The sequence below is a fragment of the Carassius auratus genome, chromosome 15, assembly GCF_003368295.1.
Source record: "Carassius auratus strain Wakin chromosome 15, ASM336829v1, whole genome shotgun sequence".
In the NCBI taxonomy this organism is placed as follows: Eukaryota; Metazoa; Chordata; class Actinopteri; order Cypriniformes; family Cyprinidae; genus Carassius; species Carassius auratus.
The window spans coordinates 8002244-8023141 of NC_039257.1; the positions used below are offsets into that span (position 1 = coordinate 8002244).

The 20898-nt window shown below is 39.7% G+C and overlaps 1 protein-coding gene across 3 annotated transcripts in view; it reads left to right on the top strand.

The window, feature by feature from the left end:
- LOC113114935 (histone-lysine N-methyltransferase 2A-like) overlaps nt 1–20898 on the top strand; it is a 47609-nt gene that overhangs the window by 13676 nt on the left and 13035 nt on the right. For 2 of the 3 annotated variants that reach the window (XR_003293810.1, XM_026282056.1), the window contains exons 10-32: nt 129–235; nt 340–450; nt 1191–1307; nt 2469–2615; nt 3188–3280; nt 3522–3639; nt 7583–7696; nt 8224–8429; nt 10390–10491; nt 10922–11032; nt 13542–13618; nt 13716–13936; nt 14048–14151; nt 14552–14689; nt 15518–15676; nt 15824–15941; nt 16065–16143; nt 16271–16431; nt 16537–16707; nt 16800–19752; nt 19851–19943; nt 20453–20568; nt 20657–20794. Coding sequence is in view for 2 of the 3 variants with exons in the window: in XM_026282056.1 (XP_026137841.1) it covers nt 129–235; nt 340–450; nt 1191–1307; nt 2469–2615; nt 3188–3280; nt 3522–3639; nt 7583–7696; nt 8224–8429; nt 10390–10491; nt 10922–11032; nt 13542–13618; nt 13716–13936; nt 14048–14151; nt 14552–14689; nt 15518–15676; nt 15824–15941; nt 16065–16143; nt 16271–16431; nt 16537–16707; nt 16800–19752; nt 19851–19943; nt 20453–20568; nt 20657–20794 (5754 nt within the window). In the remaining variant the exon portion in view is untranslated. The remainder of the gene's footprint in view (nt 1–128; nt 236–339; nt 451–1190; nt 1308–2468; nt 2616–3187; nt 3281–3521; nt 3640–7582; nt 7697–8223; nt 8430–10389; nt 10492–10921; nt 11033–13541; nt 13619–13715; nt 13937–14047; nt 14152–14551; nt 14690–15517; nt 15677–15823; nt 15942–16064; nt 16144–16270; nt 16432–16536; nt 16708–16799; nt 19753–19850; nt 19944–20452; nt 20569–20656; nt 20795–20898) is intronic. The other variant, XM_026282057.1, reaches the window with a different exon arrangement.

Here is a 20898-nt window from a genome sequence, read left to right on the forward strand (position 1 = left end):
AACCCACAACCTTTTGAACTGCTAACGCAATGCTCTACCACTGAGACAGAAACTTGTTTGTTTTGCAAGTAATTTACATGAATCATTCCTTTCAAAGTCACGATCTGTTTGTATTAAATGTGGCACAGATTTTCTGTCATTTGATGACTTTGTCGGCGATGCCTTTGACGAGGGAGTGCGACATCGCAGATCTAGCTTCCACAAGGTTCCACCCATCAAACGGAAAGTTGAGAAGGTAATGTGATTGTTGATATCTGTTGACTCACTCAAAACTGTCCTCATTCAGCCAAAATGTAATTGAAGCAGCGAAAGCATCTTTCATGGTTCCTTTGTGTGCAGAGCCCTCAGGAACAGACCCCGCCCAGCGTCCTTGCAGCCCTCGCCAATGGTTTTGCAGAAAGAGAACAGCAGCCCGCAGAGCCCACTCACAAGATCCGTGTTGATTTTAAGGTAAATGTCTTTATTCTTTTACAAAACTGAGCATGAAAGTCAAGTGGATCTCCAATGTTGAGGGACTGGCTGATATTTTATTTGTAATCTGCTCTGATGTTCAGCCCTGCAGTGGTTCGCCACATGATGGCAGCACCTGATTCTGTTAAAGAAATACTGGTCAATACATTAAGATATTTGTAATGTTTTTGAAAGAAGTCTCTTATTCTTACCAAGGTTGCATTTATTCGATCAATAATAGAGTAAAAATACTGTGAAATAATATAATTTACCACTGTTTTCTATTTTAATATTTCAAATGCAATTTATTCCTGTGATGCAAAGCTGAAATTTCAACATCATTACTCCAGTCTTCAGGGTCACATGATCGTTCAGAGATTATTCTTATATGCTAATTTGATGCTCAACAAATATATATATATATATATATATACATATACCTTTGATCAGTTTAAGATAAAAATCATAACATGTTTACATTCCAGGATTAAATCTGATTGTGAATGTAGTTTGTTTTGTGTGTTCAGATTTATGGACCCATTGCGTATTTCTCTTAAATAGAAAATGCTTGCAGACATAGAAGCTCACTGATGTCAGTGTTTAGATTTATGTTTGTGTTGTGCATTAAATCTTACATAGCTTTCACATCCTCTATTTGAATTGAAACAGTTATTTGTGGTCCTCTATATTGAGAGGTGAAAGCTCAAATGTTCCTTCCTCCTCTCTGTCTCCCTCCACAGGAGGACTGTAGTGTCCAGAGCGTGTGGGCGACAGGAGGTTTGAGCATCCTCACTTCTGTACTACCCCTCATGCCCCAGTATGTGTGCCTGCTGTGTGCCAGTAAAGGCCAACATGAGGTATGTCCTGACTAATTTTCATCCAAAACATCTTGGTCCAATAAATGTTAAAGGGGGGGTGAAATGCTCGTTTTCACTCAATATCCTGTTAATCTTGAGTATATATAGAGTAGTACTGCATCCTTCATAAATCCAAAAAGTCTTTAGTTTTATTATATTCATAAGAGAAAGATAGTCTGTACCGATTTTTTTTACTTTACCGGAAAAACACGACCGGCTGGAGGCGTGGCGTGTGGGCGGAGCTAAAGAATCACGAGCATGAATAGGCTTTTGCGTTGAGAGCATGTGGAAGCTGTGACATTACCGTGAGGGAAAACCCATCATCCAAAACAAACCATGGCTTACAGTCAGATTCAGCCGTTTATTTATGATCCAGAATCAGATCCAGAGGCTGAAACTGAACGAGAGCAGCAGCAGCAACGACTCGCTCCGAGCGGGACTCGAACCCGGGTCTCCGGCATGGGAGGCGGACGCACTAACAAGGAGGCAGAGATATTTGAAGCAGTTTTACTCACCGCCTGCGGTTCCAACACACAATCGTGACCCTTTTTCCTTGGGATTGCATCATCCTTAAGAAATAAACGATATGCAAATCCGGCGTCAAACTGGGCCTTGTTTGTAAAACAAGCATCTTCGAAATGCAGGGAACAAACAAAAACACTTGCACAACTCCGTTTTTTTTTGGTAATCTGTGCAGGGTTGTCTTGCCCTGGCAACCAAAAACACACTTCTTTTGTGACTTTTCACGACGCTCTCGCTCTGATCAGTGAATGTCTGTTGTGCTGTCAGTGCTCTGCTATACGGGAGCGTGCGCTCTTCCGGCAGAAGTGCCTTAGCACCCATATAAGGAAATTCGGCTCCATCTAACGTCACACAGAGCCATACTCGAAAAAAAACTTTCCGAAACTTGTGACAAACAGGAAGGAGTATTTTTGGAACAAAAATACTCCTTCAAACGTACAACTTAATTTTTGAAACTTTGTCCATGTTTAGCATGGGAATCCAACTCTTTAACAGTGTAAAAAACTCAGTATGCATGAAATAGCATTTCACCCCCCCCTTTAATAAAATAAATTCAGATTCTTCTTTTATGATATGTTTGTCAAATAGAAACCTGTGTTATGTTTTCTTCTCATGACAGCCAACCATATGTTTTCACAGATGCTGTATTGTCGAGTCTGCTGTGAGCCTTTCCATCGCTTCTGCTTGGACCCTTCAGAGCGCCCTCTGGAGGAGAACAAGGAGAACTGGTGCTGTCGTCGCTGCAAGTTCTGCCGAGTTTGTGGAAACAAGAATAAAGAATCCAAGGTAGATTGCAAGGCCATAATCTACATACATTGTTAATAATAAGAAGCTGGGTTTGTCTGAAGTTCTTTAGGAGTGTAGAGCAAAATTACGAACATTTTGTGACAAACTTCCGTTCAAAATTTTTTTTTTTTTTTTTTTTTAAATCTGTTATGCTTACTAAAGCTGCATTCAAAAATACAGTGCAATATTATATTGTTAAATGCTATTACAGTTTTCTTTTTAAAATATAAAAAAAATGTAATTCTACTGTGACGCCAAAGCTACCTTTCTGTTTGTCAAATATAAAGTTGGAAAGAACAGCATTTATTTGAAAAGGAAATCTTTTGTAACGTAATAGATGTCTTTACTGTCACATTTGGTCAGTTTAATGTGGTTTTGTTGAATAAAAGTATTTATTTCTATTGGGTAAATGTCTTACTGACTTTACACTTTTGAACTGTAGGGTGTATATTTTTTCTTGTCATCACTGTTGGTTTAAGGGAACTTTTTTATTATTTAAAGGAAACTGGTGTTGTGTATGGCTTTGGGGCTGCTCAGTGTTTTTTTTTCTTTGTGATTTTATCTCTGTGCAGCCGTTGTTGGAGTGTGAAAGATGTCAAAATTGTTATCATCCTGCCTGTCTGGGTCCCAACTACCCCAAACCCAACAAACGTAAGAAGCCTTGGGTAAGTTGACCACAGTGGTACTTTCCGCAAGTGCAAGACCTGCAAAGAAGTTTCAGTATGCTTTGCTGTCTGGCAGGATATATTAGAAAATGTCAAAGCAACAAAACAGAAAAAAAGTGCAAAAAAAGGAGAACATCAGTTAGAATCAGGCAAAAACAAGACATTAAAGCTGCAAAATGGCAAATTCATGTTTTTATTGTAACTTCAGTTAAGCCACAAATGAAATCATTTTTTTTTTCAGGTCTGTATGACATGCATCCGGTGCAAGAGTTGTGGTGTGACCCCAGGAAAGAGCTGGGACACCGAGTGGAATCATGACAAGGGGCTGTGTCCTGACTGCACTAGGCTGTTTGATCAAGGTGAGACTGAAGCCCTTTTTCCACCGCAGGAACTTTCCCCTTGAACTAGGGACTTTGGGCCGGTACTCTGTGTGTTTCCACTGCAGGAGCCAGGATCTAAATAAAGTTCCGGGTAAAAATATGCCCCTCAGAAAGTCCCTGCTCACAAGATAGTACTTTTTCAGTGGTCTGGAACTTTCGGGGGCAGGACTCGGGCGCTGAACATGCTGATTGGTTGAGTTCACGCAGCATTGTATTTCATTGTATTGTATTTCAACCACCAAAAAAATTCCAGGAAAGAATGTAGTCGTTTAAAACTCATCTGCGTTTATTTATACAGACGGTGCCTATTTGACCTTATCAAGTACACTGCTGATTGCAGAATTACCAGAATTGCAACGTCCTGTCTAGACATTTGCTCATATACTTGGTATTTAGAAAGGTGTGAAGAACTGCATCAACAGACTATTTGCCTGTTCTTCATGGTATTTTAGAAAGCAATGGAAGCGCAGACATCAATAGGGCTGCAACAATTAGATGATATTATCGACAATGTCAACAATTAAAAATTGTTGACAAATATTTTAGCTGTCGATTAGTTATTTGATCTCATACGACATAATGTAAGAGCCTGCAATAATGTGGTTTGACCAGTGTGACGCTGTAGTGCAAGACTGTAATTCAGCTCTCCTGGACACAGTGAAAGAGAAGAAGACAGAGCAAATGTAATCTCCGAGCGGCAACCTCCCGCTCTCTCTCGTGAAGCCAATAAGGAAGTGACTAAAACTTTAATTCATCAACTGGTCTCTTGAGGCTGGCTGCAAAAGGGAGTCAGTCCCATAGACTCCCCATGTTAAACTGCCTAACTTTACAGCAGAAAAAAAACGTTTACAGCCTGGTGCAAAAAATTATTTTGGTTTATAAAGCTACTTTTGACCTTCATGACAACTGTGAGGGGGTGAATGAAGCCGCTTGACCGACATGTCAAACAACCAAACCAGTTTGTTTCGTTCATCGTCATGTTTCGAGGTGTGGAACTGTCGCCATAATAACAGATAACAGTGTAAAACATATTTTAAAAGATTCTATGCTGCAAACTTATTTCACATACCGTATTTTTCGGACTATAAGTCGCACTTAAGTATAAGTCGCATCAGTGCAAAAATGTGTCATGACGAGAAGAAAAAAACATATATAAGTCGCATTTATTTAGAACCAAGAACCAAGAGAAAATATTACCGTCTACAGCCGCGAGAGAGCGCTCTATGTTTTCAGGGAGAGGCTATAGTAGCACTGAGCAGCATAGAGCGCCCTCTCGCGGCTGTAGACGGTAATGTTTTCTCTTGATTCATTTCTCTTGGTTCATGTCAAATTAATTTTGATAAATAAGTCGCACCTGACTATAAATCGCAGGACCAGCATAACTATGAAAAAAAGTGTGACTTATAGTCCAGAATAAATGGTACTTTAGAAAATCCAGCGTTTAGTTGATCCTGATAAGCGCTCGTCGTCACAGTTGTAAACCGTTGCTTTCTTCGTGAACTGGTTTGGTGCCACTGTATCTTTGTTTCCAGACAGAACATTAAAGAACGCGTTACACACGTCTCACGGAAATCCTGTATAATTTAACTAATCCGATGATGACTTCGACAGTTCTGAAGTTTTCCACTTTTGTGTCCCATATGCATCAGGAATTTAGCCAACGGTCCATGGGCGTGATGATCTTAGGCTGAGAGTAGAGCAAACACAGCTGAACGAAACTGAAACTGCTGAGCGGTGTTTGGATGAATTTATATAAATATATGCAGCGCTTTCCTCTTAATGAAATAAACACTGTAAAAACTGACAGCGGTGTGAATGCAGCAGTTAAAAATGAATCTCATTACAGTGATGTGAATGTTTGCACTAAAGACCAGTCACGTCACATTTATTTATATACTACTTTATGCAATAGATGGCCTTAAATCAAGCAGCTTTACAGTATGAAATACCAGAAACTTGAAATACCAGAGTCAGTGTCAATTTAAGTTAGAATTGCTACTTGATTTTCTTTTATAAAGCAGCTCTCCAGTGTGGAGTTAGCTAGTAATAAAATATTTGTATTGGTGTGGGAAAAAAATAATTTTTTCATCAAACAGATGGTTTGCAAAGATCAAAGCTTGATCTAGCTCAGGAATGCTTTGATTCATGTGTTGTTGTTTTTTCTTATTTCCTTTTTGGCATAAGAAAACAACTTTAGTTTGCATTTGCCTAGGCTCTGCAGCTGTTTCAACAGGGATGACATTTTTATATTTCTTCTGTCATTTAAATGCTAATACAAAATTTTAAAACGTCAGAATTTCTGTAATGTGTGTGTTTGTGTGGCAGATAGATGCATATGATATACATTTATAACAATTTTGTCACACATGATGTTTTAAAAAAGGAATGAGGTTCCAGAGTTGTAAGTGGGTTAAGGTTGAAATGCTTTAGATACTCTGTTTCCACGATCCCATGAAACTTTACAACTTTTAATTACAGTGGTCATTTTATGTTCCTTTTATTTTACTTACACTGACCTTTCCATTAATACCCTTTCTATGAAAACACCTGTGGCGAGTGGGGCGGGGCCGAGAGGCGTGGGAACGAGGAGTGAGGCCAGGTGTAGTGATTGGAGATGAGCTACACCTGAGCCCCACCGCTAGTATCGAGTCCCACGTAGGAGATGGAAGGATATAAAACTGGAGCGACGACCGTGAAGGACGAGAGAGGACCAGGCCTGGGACGTTATTTTATGTTTTGGTTTTTATTTGCGCGCACCAGTCGTCCGCGAGGGGCTGGTGCGCCGTTTTGTATTTATTTTGTGATTATTAAAATGTGTTTTGATTGTGCGCCGGTTCCCTCCTCCTTCTTCCCGATGAATATGGAGATTTGTATCGTTACAGTGGTGCCGAAGCCCGGGAGAAGGAGGGACGCGCTGCTGAAGATCCCTCGCCACTGTGGTGAATCCGCGGTGCCCTCGAGCAGGCGAGGTATGTGCCGCCAGAGACGCTCGAGGCGGTGGGCTGGAGCGAGTTGCCGGGGACGGGCGAGCTCGCTGCCGACCGCCCACGACAAGGAGGGACGGCTGCCGTCCGTGAGGGAGCGGAGGAGTCGGCGCCGTTCGCCAGGGGGCCGGAGCCTGCCGCCTCCGTGACGGAATCCGGAGGGGCAGGGAACGGGGGACTCCTGCCGCTGCCCAAAATCGGAGGAGCCGTCGCCGTCCATCGGGCGGCGGAGGAGTGTCGCGCCGTCCGCCGAGGGCCGTCCAGTGCCACCGCCAGGCACCGCGGAGGAGATCACCCAGCTGGTGGAGGGCCGAGCAGCAGTGCGTCTGGGAACCGGAATTTTTTTTTTTTCCTCTCTCCCCTCTCTCGTCTCTGTCGCTCCCCCTTCCATCTCCTTTTCTCTCGCCTCGTCTGTCCTACCCCCAGGTTCCCGCAGGTCCCCGTGAGCGGTCTCCCCCGGAGGGAAGGGGGGGGGGGGGAGTAGAGCGCAGTCTCGGGAGTACCCCCCGGCCTGCGAGGGGCGATGGGGGTATGTGGCGAGTGGGGCGGGGCCGAGAGGCGTGGGAACGAGGAGTGAGGCCAGGTGTAGTGATTGGAGATGAGCTACACCTGAGCCCCACCGCTAGTATCGAGTCCCACGTAGGAGATGGAAGGATATAAAACTGGAGCGACGACCGTGAAGGACGAGAGAGGACCAGGCCTGGGACGTTATTTTATGTTTTGGTTTTTATTTGCGCGCACCAGTCGTCCGCGAGGGGCTGGTGCGCCGTTTTGTATTTATTTTGTGATTATTAAAATGTGTTTTGATTGTGCGCCGGTTCCCTCCTCCTTCTTCCCGATGAATATGGAGATTTGTATCGTTACAACACCATTTCAGCCAAACATGCCTCCACATTCAGTTAACAACTTTGTGTGTGTGTGTGTGTGTGTGTGTGTAGGTAACTACTGCACCATGTGCTTCAAGTGTTATGAAGATAATGACTATGATAGCCAGATGATGCAGTGCTCCACGTGTTACCACTGGGTCCATGCTAAATGTGAAGGTCTGACAGGTGAGTGGCAGGATGTTATGGGCAGATGGATTTTATTTATTTATTTAGATCTTTTTATCTTATTTTATCCATCAAATACAAAAATACTTTTATCATGCTCTTTCTGGCTTTCATTTCAATGACACTTCCCAAATAAGAGAAAAAAAATTATCAAATAATAAAGCTGCAGATACCATTGGTTTTGTCTGCCTTTTTTTTTTTTTTTTTGCCTGTAAGTAATATGAAAGCATTCCTTTGTATCCACCGAGACTTAAATAATGAGTTTTTCCTTCCATCGTTTTAGTATTTATATAAAAAAAATATACTGTTTACATGCATAACATTTTTGCAAGACTCTTATTTCCCAGTACACACAAGACACTGAAACCTTCTCACCAATTGCACAATTTTTTTCATGCCATAATGAATAGTCAGACAGTAGCATGATGACTCTTTCTCAATATAATGCAGAAGTAATTGAGAAATAATTTGAATTTTTTTTAACCGTTACAGGCTCAATTTAATTTAATTTGTGTGTTTTCTCCTAGATGACTTATATGAAATCTTGTCGAGTCTGCCTGAGAGCGTGGTGTACTCGTGTCAGCCGTGCTTACAAGAGCTGCCCGATGGAGAGGACGTTAATGGAGTAGGATGGAGGGAACTGCTTGACCAGGAGTTAAAGACTGGTTTAGATAGGGTGCTGTCTTGCCTGCTGAGCTCCACCTTCACTGAACACCTGGTCACCTGCAAGAAGGTGGGCATCTGATCCCTCTTAAACCTAGTTTGCTGTACTTTTGAAGTTGCAGCAGCCAATTATTCGTTCAGAAAGCATTAAAAGGAAATCCATCCAAAAATGAACATTCTGTCATGAATTACTCACCTTTGTTCATCTTCATAACACAAGATATTTTGATGAAATCCTAGAGCTCTCTAACGCTCCCATAGACAGCAAGGATCCTTCCACGATCAAGGCTTAGAAACGTAGCAAGGAGAGCGTTAAAATAATCCATGTGACATCAGCGGTTCAACCATAATGTTATAAAGCTATGAGAATACTTCCTATTTCTGGGTGAATTATCCCTTTAAAATGCTGTCAAGAGTCTGGGCTGTGTAATTAATCTCTGTAATTATCGAAAATAGCTAAAACCCCATGAGAAACAATTACCATCAGACTTGACACTTTAAACCCTCTCTTAAACCTAGTATGCTGTAGTTTTAAAGCTGCAGCACTCTGTTGCTGTTGATTGTTAAAAAAGCAGTTATTATAGTTAACATTTTTAGAATATTCATTGTGACTAGCATGAGCCTTTTCTTGTTCAGCGTTTGCATGATCCTAAAAGTGTAACCCCTGCATTTTTCTAAAATACTGCTGAAGTTGTTTTACATAAATATAATCTAGAATCATTCAGAATAACAGTTGCCAATTCCTTTACAATATACAATTTAGAAAATAGCTACTTGAAAAACTTAAATCACTGAATGATATTATATTGTATAATCAAATATACAATACAAAGTTTCCACTATAAATTCAATTCATTCTTATTTATTTTACAAAAGTGATTCAGTCAAGGGCAGTAAATTACTTTCTGATGTTTGATTAACATTATTGACACAAATGGTGACAGCAGCTTTATTAGCAGCTTCTGTCACTTTAACACCTCAGGGTCTGAACGCAAGTCAAGTGTCCTGTATTATTTCATAATATTTGGGTCTTCCTCAGTCATCCATTGCATGCTTACAGATGATATACCATGCTGCTGCCAAGGGACTGGACATCCGTCTTGCACTTTCTATTACAATTTTAAAAATGAAGTTGAAAACATATCTTTATTCCCAGTCATTTTAATAATTAAAAAACACATTAATGAATAAATCGCTGTATATAAAATTTCTAAAATAAGTGTCATGTTTGCGATTTGTTTAATTTTATAATGTTTTTCATTTAAGCTATAGCTTCTGACCTTTAAATCAAAATATACTCATGATTTTATGGCATCAATTACTGCTTTATTTAATCAGAAACACACTCCCTTCAAGTTAATGTATTCCTCTTAATGGCAAGACACATCGGCATCATTTTTCATATCGGGCTGTTGCCGATATTTAATTTTAAAAACATCATCGCCAGTTTCCGATATTTGTCCGAATAATATTATGCATCCCTAATCATTTCAAATGTTGATGTGCTTTTCTTTCTTCTTTGTTTTTAACATCTCCCATTCGCTAGGGGGAATTGGTTGGTTTTTTAAAAACAAATTAAAACCACTGACATTCCTGATTCGGACCGCAGTGAAATCACAGATTGTACCCTATGAATTTAGAAAATACATCCCTATTAGAAACAATTACCATCCAAATCAAGCTTTTGACTTCTCTTAAACTGTCTGTTGCCGATGAATGAATCAGTCTGAATGATGTAGTTTCACACAAACATTTACAAACAGTTTCGACTGGGAAAAATCATTAGTCAGAATGTGCAGGATCTCTGTGGTTTGTGCTCTTGTACTTTATCTTACCAGTCCTGCCCTACAAAGCCCAATCAAGAGGACATGTTTGTAAATTGTTATTTTCTGTTTGAATATTGCTTAACTAATGAGAATAGCTGTTTAAACATTTGTGTTCAAAATTGGCATTTAAAGGAAATGAACTGGATACATATCAAAAGGCACATTGCTTGGTTACATTTTTCTGAGATTTGTCATCTTTTTTAGTGCTCTACAATGGGTTCCCCGAACGCTGGGGTTGAAGATTTGCCTGTCTGCGACTTCCGTGCTATTGGAAAGAAGTTTGATGAAGGCCTGTACACATCCTTGGTCAGTATCTATACTTTTGTCTGTATACAGACTCTGTGTCTATGCTTGTCTAAGATCTGAGCTCAACATAAGGGTAAAGTCTTTAAGCATTTTGCTTTCTGAGACTCAAAAACTATTTAAAGAACTCCAGTTATACTCAAACAGGATTGTAAAGTTGAATAGGACCTTACTTATTTGTCCACATTCCATGGTTCAATTTGGCTGTGCAGTTGCACCATGATTCACTTGGGCATTATTTGTAATTATGAGTAATTACTTTTAGATGTTATTTATGCCATTTCTGAGAGAAGCAATTAAAGTACTTTCAAACTAACCACTAGCATCTCTGTTGTCAGTTAATTTAGCTAGCCAATCTCAAATGTAATCTTGATATTATTATAATCAAACTGTTGTTTGTAATGTTGATTTAGTTTGTGGCTTTGTCAAGCAGAAATCCTTTCATGAGGATGTGGTGAAAGTAATTCGCGATCACTTGGAAGATGAGGAAACTCTACCAGAGGACCAAAGACCGACTGACCTCGCACGCTCGTATTACCTGAAGGTCAGATTGTTATGAATATTTGTATTTTTTGTTATTTACCAAAGGTGCATGTTTTCCTAACCAGTCAGCGTAGCTTACGTCATTCTGTGAAAATTATACAATTGATGCACTGCTTCTAAGGATGCACCGAATCCAGGATTCGGATTCGGCCGAATACTGGTTTTTTTTGACTGGGTTCGGTTTCGGCCGAACCTTAGTTTTTTTTTTTCACCGAACCGAACCCTAGGCTTACGCTACGCTGGTCGACGTCACGTGACCATTGATTGCGTGAAAGTGTTTAAATGAGGAGGAACACGCCCAACAGTTCTCTCTAAACTAAACTGTTTAGGAATCTTGAGCGGCTGGGACGATTTATACTGTAGCAATACAGAGCTAGCCAGTCACATCGGGTGCTGACGTGGAGATGAGCGTTTTTTTCGATGAGCCTTTGATTCCTCTAAATGAGGATCCTCTTCAGTGGTGGAAGACAAACCAGCAGCGATTTCCACTGCTGGCAAAAATCTACCTCTGTGCCCAGTGAAAGAATTTTCAGGACATTAGTTCCCACACTCGCAACCGGCTGTCACCTGTTAATGCAGAGCGTCTTTTTTTTTTTTTTTTTTTTTTTTTAAATGAAACTTATTTCATGTGAAAGATTAGAGGTTTTACGTTAATTTAATTATTATGCAGGAGATGTGTGTGATCTTCCGTAATATTTTTCGGAATATTTGGCTACTGTTCTAATCGTAGCCTATCCTACTGTTATAAACGTAAACTAAACAGCCTACTATGAATGTTTATTGAGTTAATGTTCAATTACATTCATTTCAGTTAAGTCACCAAACATATTCTGATTTTTAGAAAGAAAAGAAAAACACTTTTCTTTGCATTGCTGCACTTTTATTTAGGGATGCACGATATTGGATTTTGGCCGATATTCGATATGCCGATATTTTCAAAATAATTTTGGCCGATGCCGATACCGATATCGATATATATACAAATATATACTGATATATTTAAACTTTAATTTTACTGAAGAGAAATCCATGTATCTCTTCTGTACTGATTCTACCATAAATTTATTATTTTACAAATGTAGACAGACATTCACATCTGAAAAACAGGTCAATTATTTCACTTGGAGAATATCGGTTTGGCTCATCGGCAGAAATATTCATATCGGCCGATACCAATAATGGTCATTTTAAGCTTTTATCGGCCGATACCGATATTGTACCGATATTATCGTGCATCCCTACTTTTATTGAAAGGTTTTGGTTGTTTACTTGGGTAAGCATAAGCTTGGTAATTGTCAAAAACGTTTTTCTCACTTGTCATCCTGGCATAATGTTGCCTTTTTTTTTTTTTTTACAGTTAAAATAAAATAAAATGAAAAATACATTGCTGTGGATGTTGTTTACTTCATTAATGTGTTTTACTGTGTTAATGGAATAAGGATGCGAGTAGGATTCGGTATTCGGTTTCGGATTCGGCCAAATCTTAAACCGTGGATTCGGTATTCGGCCGAACCCCAAAAATCTGGATTCGGTGCATCGCTAATAATTTTTCACAAATTCTGTCAGGATTTTTCTGTATGTTTTTTCCTGTTTTGAGTTTTTTTTGACTGTTTTAATGGTTAAATTACATTTTTATTAATCAAAAGCATGTCTAATTAAAATTTTGAAAATTTGACACCAATTTATTAAAATTTTAACAAAAACGTTTGTAACGCGCTCTTCCACCACTTAATCTTATGTTTTGGTTTGTCAATCTATACATGTGTTTATATATATTTACATATTTACCAAATACCATATTTTTCGGACTATAAGTCGCACCTAAGTATAAGTCGCATCAGTCCTAAAATACGTCATGACGAGGAAAAAAACTGGACTATAAGTCACATTTATTTAGAACCTAGAACCAAGAGAAAACATTACCGTCTACAGGCTGTAGACGGTAATGTTTTCTCTTGGTTCATTTCTATTGGTTCATGTCAAATTAATTTTGATAAATAAGTCGCACCTGACTATGTCGCAGGACCAGTCAAACTATGAAAAAAAAATGCGACTTATAGTCCGGAAAATATGGTACTGTTTTCCTTTTTTTTTCTGGATTTCATTTATTGCAATAATCAAAAGGATATCTATTTAAAAGATTCTGTTAAAAAAATATGTATTTATTATTACTATATGACTATAGTGTGTTCATGTACTCATATATTGAGTATATATTACTATTTAAATGGTAATTTTGCGGCTTAATATTTACAGAAAATAGTCCATATTATGTTTTAATTTAAGTGTACTGACCTACTTTTGATTTTATCATCCAAATTCCGTGACGTTCCACATTATATGGCAAATTTTTGTTTTTATGAGTGGATTCTGATATTCCATCTGCGTTTTCAGGCATCATGGAAATCAGAGAAATAAGAACCCCCAAAATCCTAGGAATGCTCTTGTAATGTGGAATGCTATTGCAATGTGTTTTTGTAAGCTAAAATTTTTTCTCAATCTTTTATTAGGTCTTAGAAGAAGTTTATGGTTGGTTTAACAGTCAGGACCCTAAAATATGGGATCCATGCTCTAAACACCTGCCAGCGTAAGCACCATTAAATTCTTTGCTGTTGAACTTAACATACATTATGAGCAGAAACGTTGCTGTATCTTTTGGTAATGACACGTCTCCATTCCTGCAGTGGAATGCTTTCACATGCTGTGATGCCGCCAAATTATGAACATGTTTATGCACAATGGCGTGAGAGAGATGTCTGTAGTAAGGCTTTGGACAGCGCCCCACAGATGACTGGAAGACACATGGATGTTAAAATGGGAGAAGAAGAGGATCTGTCCACACCTTTAGCCCATAACCCTAAAGGACACTTTATGGACATGAGGGCGTTAAGAATGAATCTGAAAGGTAAATAAACACGCAAGTCTAGAATGACATGTATGACAATAACCATTGTTGGTGATCATATGGAAAACAGTACAAATCATCCTAACTTGGCATTTTGTAATCATCTCCCAGGGAAGAAGAGTCAACCAGCTAAATCTGACTTGGACACAGGTTGGTCAAAAGACGACGAGAGACAATGTGTTCTGTGCCAAAAATATGGTGATGCAAAAGCCAGCGTAAGTACTTTTAATACTGTAAATTCACTAGTGTATTGTTCCTTTATTGTAGCTTTTTACTACAAGGCCTTATCGTGGATTTTAGGAATGGTGCCATGGTAATACCATGTTGTTAAGATGTATACAATGAGAAAATTGCCTTATTTTTAGCAGTACTATGTAAACACTATGGTGTATGTAGAATGTAGTAATGATTATAACTATCAATATTATGGAATTACCATTACTTTATACCAATACTTTGCAGTCATTTTTTGTAAGTGTGCTTAAAAAGTTATATTTTCAGATGCTTTGTCATTAAATTACAGCATACAAGTTTTAACTCTGTTATGAGAAAGATATTATTATTGTCACCAAAATTGATATTACAGTCTTTTGATTTGTACATTTCTCTTCCCAGGATGCAGGGAGGTTGCTCTATCTAGGGCAAAATGAATGGGCTCATGTAAACTGCACCATGTGGTCTGCAGAGGTGTTCGAGGAGGATAATGGCTCACTTCTGCATGTTCACAGTGCTGTTGCACGAGGCCGTCTGATGGTATGTCATTAATCTCATATAATTCTGGTTCAACTGATCCATTGGTGGCACTTTATACTAGGGCTGCACGATGTGTCGTTTAAGCATCGATATCGCGATGTACGAATCCACGATAGTCACATCGCAGGATGTGCGATGTAGGCTGTCGTAGTTCATCTGTTATTCATTAACTGTACAGGCTAGCTGCTCCCTGGCCCTTGACGAATGTGATTCGCTGATTAATTGCACCATCATAGAGTGAAAGTTTATCATTGACAGGAGTGAAAAAAAACATGCAAGTTTAACAGGGCAGAGAGAGAGAGCGCGAGAGAGACAGAGAGAGAGAGAGAGCGAGAGAGAGACAGAGAGAGAGAGAGAGAGAGAGACAGAGACAGAGAGAGAAAGAGAGCGCGCGAGAGAGACAGACAGAGAGACAGACAGAGAGAGAGAGAGACCGAGAGAGATCGAGCCGTCTTCAAACAACACGAGTGCTGTCTTGCTCTCTCACCCTCGCGCATATTAATCAATTGACACTATGGTGTCGATGTTTAAATCATTTAAAATGAGAACGTAAGTGTGCTAACCCCATTTTTGTTTGTAAGAAAAAATATTGCAATATATATCACAGAAAAATAAAATATCGCAATGTAATTTTTTCCGAATATCATGCAGCCCTACTTTATACTGCTTTGAGTTAATAACATTAACAAACATGATGCTTAATAGATTGTTAATGTTTATTTAGTTATAAATTTTAAAATGTATTATTTAAACATGAACAGTTTACTTGCATCAGGTAAAAACAATCTAATGTTTGGCTTTGCTAATTTTCGGACTTTCCTTCCGTAGCGCTGTGAACGGTGTAACCGAACTGGGGCAACGGTAGGTTGCTGCCTTACTTCATGCCAGAGCAACTACCACTTCATGTGCGCTCGCTTTCGCAACTGTGTCTTCCAGGATGATAAAAGAGTCTTCTGCTACAAGCATCGTGACCTTATAAGTGGAAAAGTGAGCTTTCAGTTTGATAGCATTTTATTTAGTCATAGATGTTTGAGTTGTGATTTGATAGTTATTTAAAAAATCTGCCAAATAGACACTTGATGTTAGCTTTGTATGATTGGTTTGAGAGTGAACTTTTTTTCTGTAATTTGCCAGATGATCACTGGTCAAGCGTTTGAAGTACTTCGGAGGGTTTATGTGGATTTTGAAGGGATAAGTCTTCGCAGAAAGTTTTTGACTGGATTGGAGCCAGAGTCTGTCAATCTAATGATAGGTTGGTGTTTTTATTTTTGAAGCATGTATAAATAGTACAGTTTGATGCACATAAGTATAATGTTATGTTTTGTTGTAAAAAAAAAATGTATTAGTGTTTTAAACATAATTTTTCACTGGGTAGGTTCTTTGCTGGTAAAAAAGCTGGGAAAGCTGAGTGAATTATCTGTCTCTAATGGAAATCTTTTTCCTGTGGGTTATGAGTAAGTAGCTTTATTTTACAAAAAAAAAAAATGTTGGAGTTTGCTCCTGTTGAAATGTACATGCTAGATGTCTTGTATTGCCACTCGCTTGTACATCAATACAGTTTTTATTTCTTCTGCTGTTCAGATGCTCTCGCTGGTATTGGAGTACTGTAAACCCTCTTCGTCGGTGCAAATACACATTTTGTGTTAAGGAGGTTCGTTCACCTGTTCAAGAAAAACCAGTGGAAGAGTCGCCCGATCAGGGAGAAAATTGCACAATTGCCCATAGCCCATGCCCCTTGTCAGGTGAGTAATATGTAATATTATTACTTGCAAAGTGATGTTTTGTACATGGCTTGTACTTATGGAATTTTTTTATATATTATTAATTCCAATATATATTTTCATTAGAAACTGAAGCCCTGGGAGTGGATTTTTCTTCAACAAATCCTTCCACTGAAACTAATTCCACTTCGGTATCTGTCTTTGCCAAACCGGACGTTTGTGCCCGCTCCAAAATCCCTTCATACCCCCAGAACAGAAGACCTGCGGGAGGACTTTCCAGACCACTGCCCTCTCCAGGTAGTAAATATCAGTTAGGGTGAAGTTTTATGTATGGTCTTCACAAAGTTCATGTGAAGCATTTTGATCATGTTTTTTTTTTTTTTACCCAGGAGCTGCCCCATCCAAACCTCACCACATCCTGACTATTAGTGATTTGGAAGACACTCGAAGGCCACGACGGCATAGCCCACACACACAGAATAGCGGTACTCGCAGTCACATGGCCTCCCCTACTCTTGGATCCCCTGCAGGCCCAATTGCTTCTAGAGCAGGTGGTTCCCACCACCCTAAATCCTCCCAGTCTACCTCCCCAGGTTTCCCCGTTGGTGCTACTGAAAACCAGCTGACATCTTCATCAGCTCGTCCTGTCAGTCGAAGTGCTTCCTTTGTCCGGGGTTCTGGGATATTGATGCCTCATTCTACCTCAGGACTGTTTTCACAGTCCACAAGGCAAGGTGGCATTGGCAGCACCCCGTGCACCAACCGATCTATCACCACTCCCACCCACCTCTCCACAAGACCAAAACCTTTTGATTTTAATCAGATAGACTCTGTTAAAATTCCACACCATTTTATAGCATCACCACAGGAGCATCCAGGAGAAAATGGTGCCTTGTCAGTAGGAGACCCTTTGGGTACACAAAAAGGTAATAATCTAGGCAGTGACAGGGATTTCCCTTTTACATCCATCCACTTAGAGGCAGACCTGACTGTGGCACCTGAGCTAAGAACGGAGCTTGAAATTGAAGAAACTGAGCTTAATGAAGGTGTAGCGATGAACTGCAGTGGCCAAATTGTAGTTGAAGGTGAAGACAACCAGGAAGACTTCTTGGAGCCAGATGAAGAGAAGTCCAAAATGTCTACCCAAAGATTGTCTTGTACTGTTAATCCTTGTCAGGAAGACTGGGGTAATAGTTCTTCTGATGAGGACATGGAAAACTACTTCAACTTCACTCGCACAGTGGTTACTTGCAAGGCTCAAAGGGATGCCTCTCAGACATCTACATCTCCATCTTTAAGGCAGATTTCTCAACTTGATGGTGTGGATGATGGGATAGATAGTGATACAAGTGTGGCTAATAATGAAAACCAGGGTGGGAAATTGTCAAAACAAGCCCCAAAAACACACAAATCATTCAACACTGTGCCTCATGAACAGACAGCTAGCAATGGTCTGTGTTTGGCATTTCCAGGTCCTGTTTCTGATTTTTCTTCAATTCGATTAGAACCTGTGCCCAACTTGGAGACTGTTGCTGATCAAGATTGTTTTGGTGTTTTCAAAACATTGCAGTCAAGCCAAGACCCATTGGCAAATGTTGTAGTACAAAAGCCTTCAAACAATGCATTTTCTACATATGGTAATGATTACCAAAGCCCTCATTTAATGATTGAACCCTTAATTCTTGAGAGTTGTGAATCTCTTTCACCCAGTACACATTTCACAGAGTTGGTCCCAGTCCAAGATTCTCCAAATGAACCACAAGACTCCAAAGAATTGTACTTGGATCCTAGTAGTGGCCACTTTGTGTCGTCAATGGATGGCTCAACAGTTTACCAAAACCACTTGCAAGAAGATTCTCTTGACTTAATGGAAGTTAATGGAATTCAGATTCCACAGCAACAAAATCCTGTTCCTTCCACTTTGGTAACCAAATCTACATTTTCTGATTCCTCTGCACAAGTTTCTTTTGCAACATTCCCAAATCAGGCACTGTCTGCAAATATGTACCCTGTCCAAACTCCTGAAGGTAAGACAGTCTTGCCACCCGTAGAGAGCTTCAGAACCAAATTACACCCACCTGCTGAACCAAGGCATCCCGCCCCTTCAGTTCCTGGAGGGGCAATGCCACGTGTTCCTACAAAGTCAATGCTGTCTGTGCCATCATCCACTGGTGTACCTCTTGGGACTTATGGGCCAGTTTCGGGTACAGTGTCTGTCCCATTGCATCCCACTTACCCGCAGCCCATCAGCTCTACAATTGTTGGCATAATTTCCTCCTCTGTAACTTCTCAACCATCAGCTCAGTGCCAAGCAATGCCTTCTGCCATTCACCCAGCCTCTGCTACAGGTGTCATCAATGGGTACAACACCACACCTATGCAAAGAGAAACTGCCCTGGGTCGAACAATTTTCATAAATTTTTCAACCCCCAGATCAGCAATTGAACCTCAACAACAGTTGGTTACTCAAGCATTACCAGGTCATGCTATTCTTACGGTAAAGGAGGTTGGTGGACCTAATGTGGATCCTACACCACATGTTTTACTTGTTAATCGTCTTGGTCAAATATTTGTCAAAAACCCAGAAAGCAACACTTTCCAACTGCCGACTCCAAATTCCCCTTCATATAACTGTGTTACTCAAATCGCCAGCCTCCTGCAAAGCAATGCCTTGTCCACAACACTTGCAGCAGCTGGGAACCTGCCCCCAGTTGCAGGTGTCACCATTCCGACCCAAATCCCCCAAATTGTAACTCCACTGGTACAGACCTCCAACACTATTACCCAGTTACTTACCACTAGTACTAACGGAGAGGTTTCACTACCAGCAGATGTTAAAAAGTCACGTCGGAATGCCAAAGCTTGTGGAGATAGAGTGAAAAAACCACGAAATAAGGAGTCTTCCACACCTAGAAGGACAAAGTCTGCAAGCACACACGGCCCCTCTAGCAAACAGTCTACGAGTCAAAAAACAACCTCCTCAGATACATCAAATCAAGCTGAAAGTGCCCAAGCTATCATTAACCAAGCTATGGCTGGATACTATGATCCCAACAAGACAGTTTCCCTAATTACCTCATCACCTCGTAACAGTACCGTTGTTGGGCGAACTCAGTCAACAAGTTCAATAGTTTTACCAGAAGGACTCCTTGTTGAATCCGAGATAAAGGCTTCCCCACCAGCAACACCAGAAGCAGCACCTCGACCAAAACAGGTTAGAATGAAAAGAGTGTCCTCTTTATCTGACCGTATCGCCACCAAGAAATCAAAATCTGACTTTTTAGACCTTGACCGCCCTAGTGGATTGGAAGAACCACGCAAGTCAAACTCGGTATCAGCAAGGTGAATGGAACCAATAAGAACTGACTCAAATTTCTGTATGTTTTACTTTGCTTTCAAACTCTACATGGATTATTCATCTGTTCCTTTTTCAATTGCAGGTATGGAGTTCGCATTAAAACTCCAAGCTTCAAAGGAATTCTAGACTTAGACAAGCTGAATGAAGAGCGAAGTAGTGACTCAGAGAGTGCAAGGTGAGCCTTTAAATGGAAAAAGACATTTTTTAGATTTCACTAAAGACATTTAAGTATAAGAATTATTTTTGCCTTTTAAAACATTTTAAAATTAATTATTAAGTAATAATACATAAATGTCACCTTCAAGATTATAAAGTTAATGGCAGCATTTTAAATCCTGTCCTGTACTACTAAAATACTTGTAATATTTTATTTCAGTTTTGAAAAATCGTTTTGTCAAACTTGAGCAGGACCTACCTGTATTTTTGGCTTATCAAACAGTAAATTCAGTTCATATGCAGTTGACCATCCCAAATGTCTGTGTAATATGTCAAAGATAGAATACTAAATACATTCATATTAATAATAACAAATACCATAGAACTTTTTTTATGTGGGTAGTTTTTTCCACCCTTTTCATTGAAGGATGTTCAAGTGGTGACATTGTAACGGAAAGAATAAGTCATGCATTTATGCAGTGGCATGATTAAACCACTGGTACGTAATGTGGCCTATCATTTATTTAATTTTAGGCCTGGGCCTTGGGATCGTCTTTCATTGCCTCGTGGTGGAGACAGCAACAAACCAACAACATGGGATCCTGCTAACCGGAATCCACTGCCTGACTGGAACAAATACTCAGGTATTATTACTTTTTTTTTATTATTATTATTTTTTTGCTCACTTTTAGATGTTTCATTGGATTGAACAATAAGACTCTTTTCTTTTAGGGATACTGTCTTGTTCAGATGATGAGATGCTTCCATCAGATGGGGAAGAGCATAGCCCTCCCAGCCGAGACCAACCCTACCTATGCTTTGAGATCACTAGTGATGATGGCTTCATGGTAGAAGCACACAGTATTGAGGGTAGGAGACTGTGGTTGGAAAAATGTTAAAAGTGTAAAAGTATGATTTACTTTCGGTATGAATATATATATGTTAGGGAAAAAAATGTTAGCCTGAATGCTAAT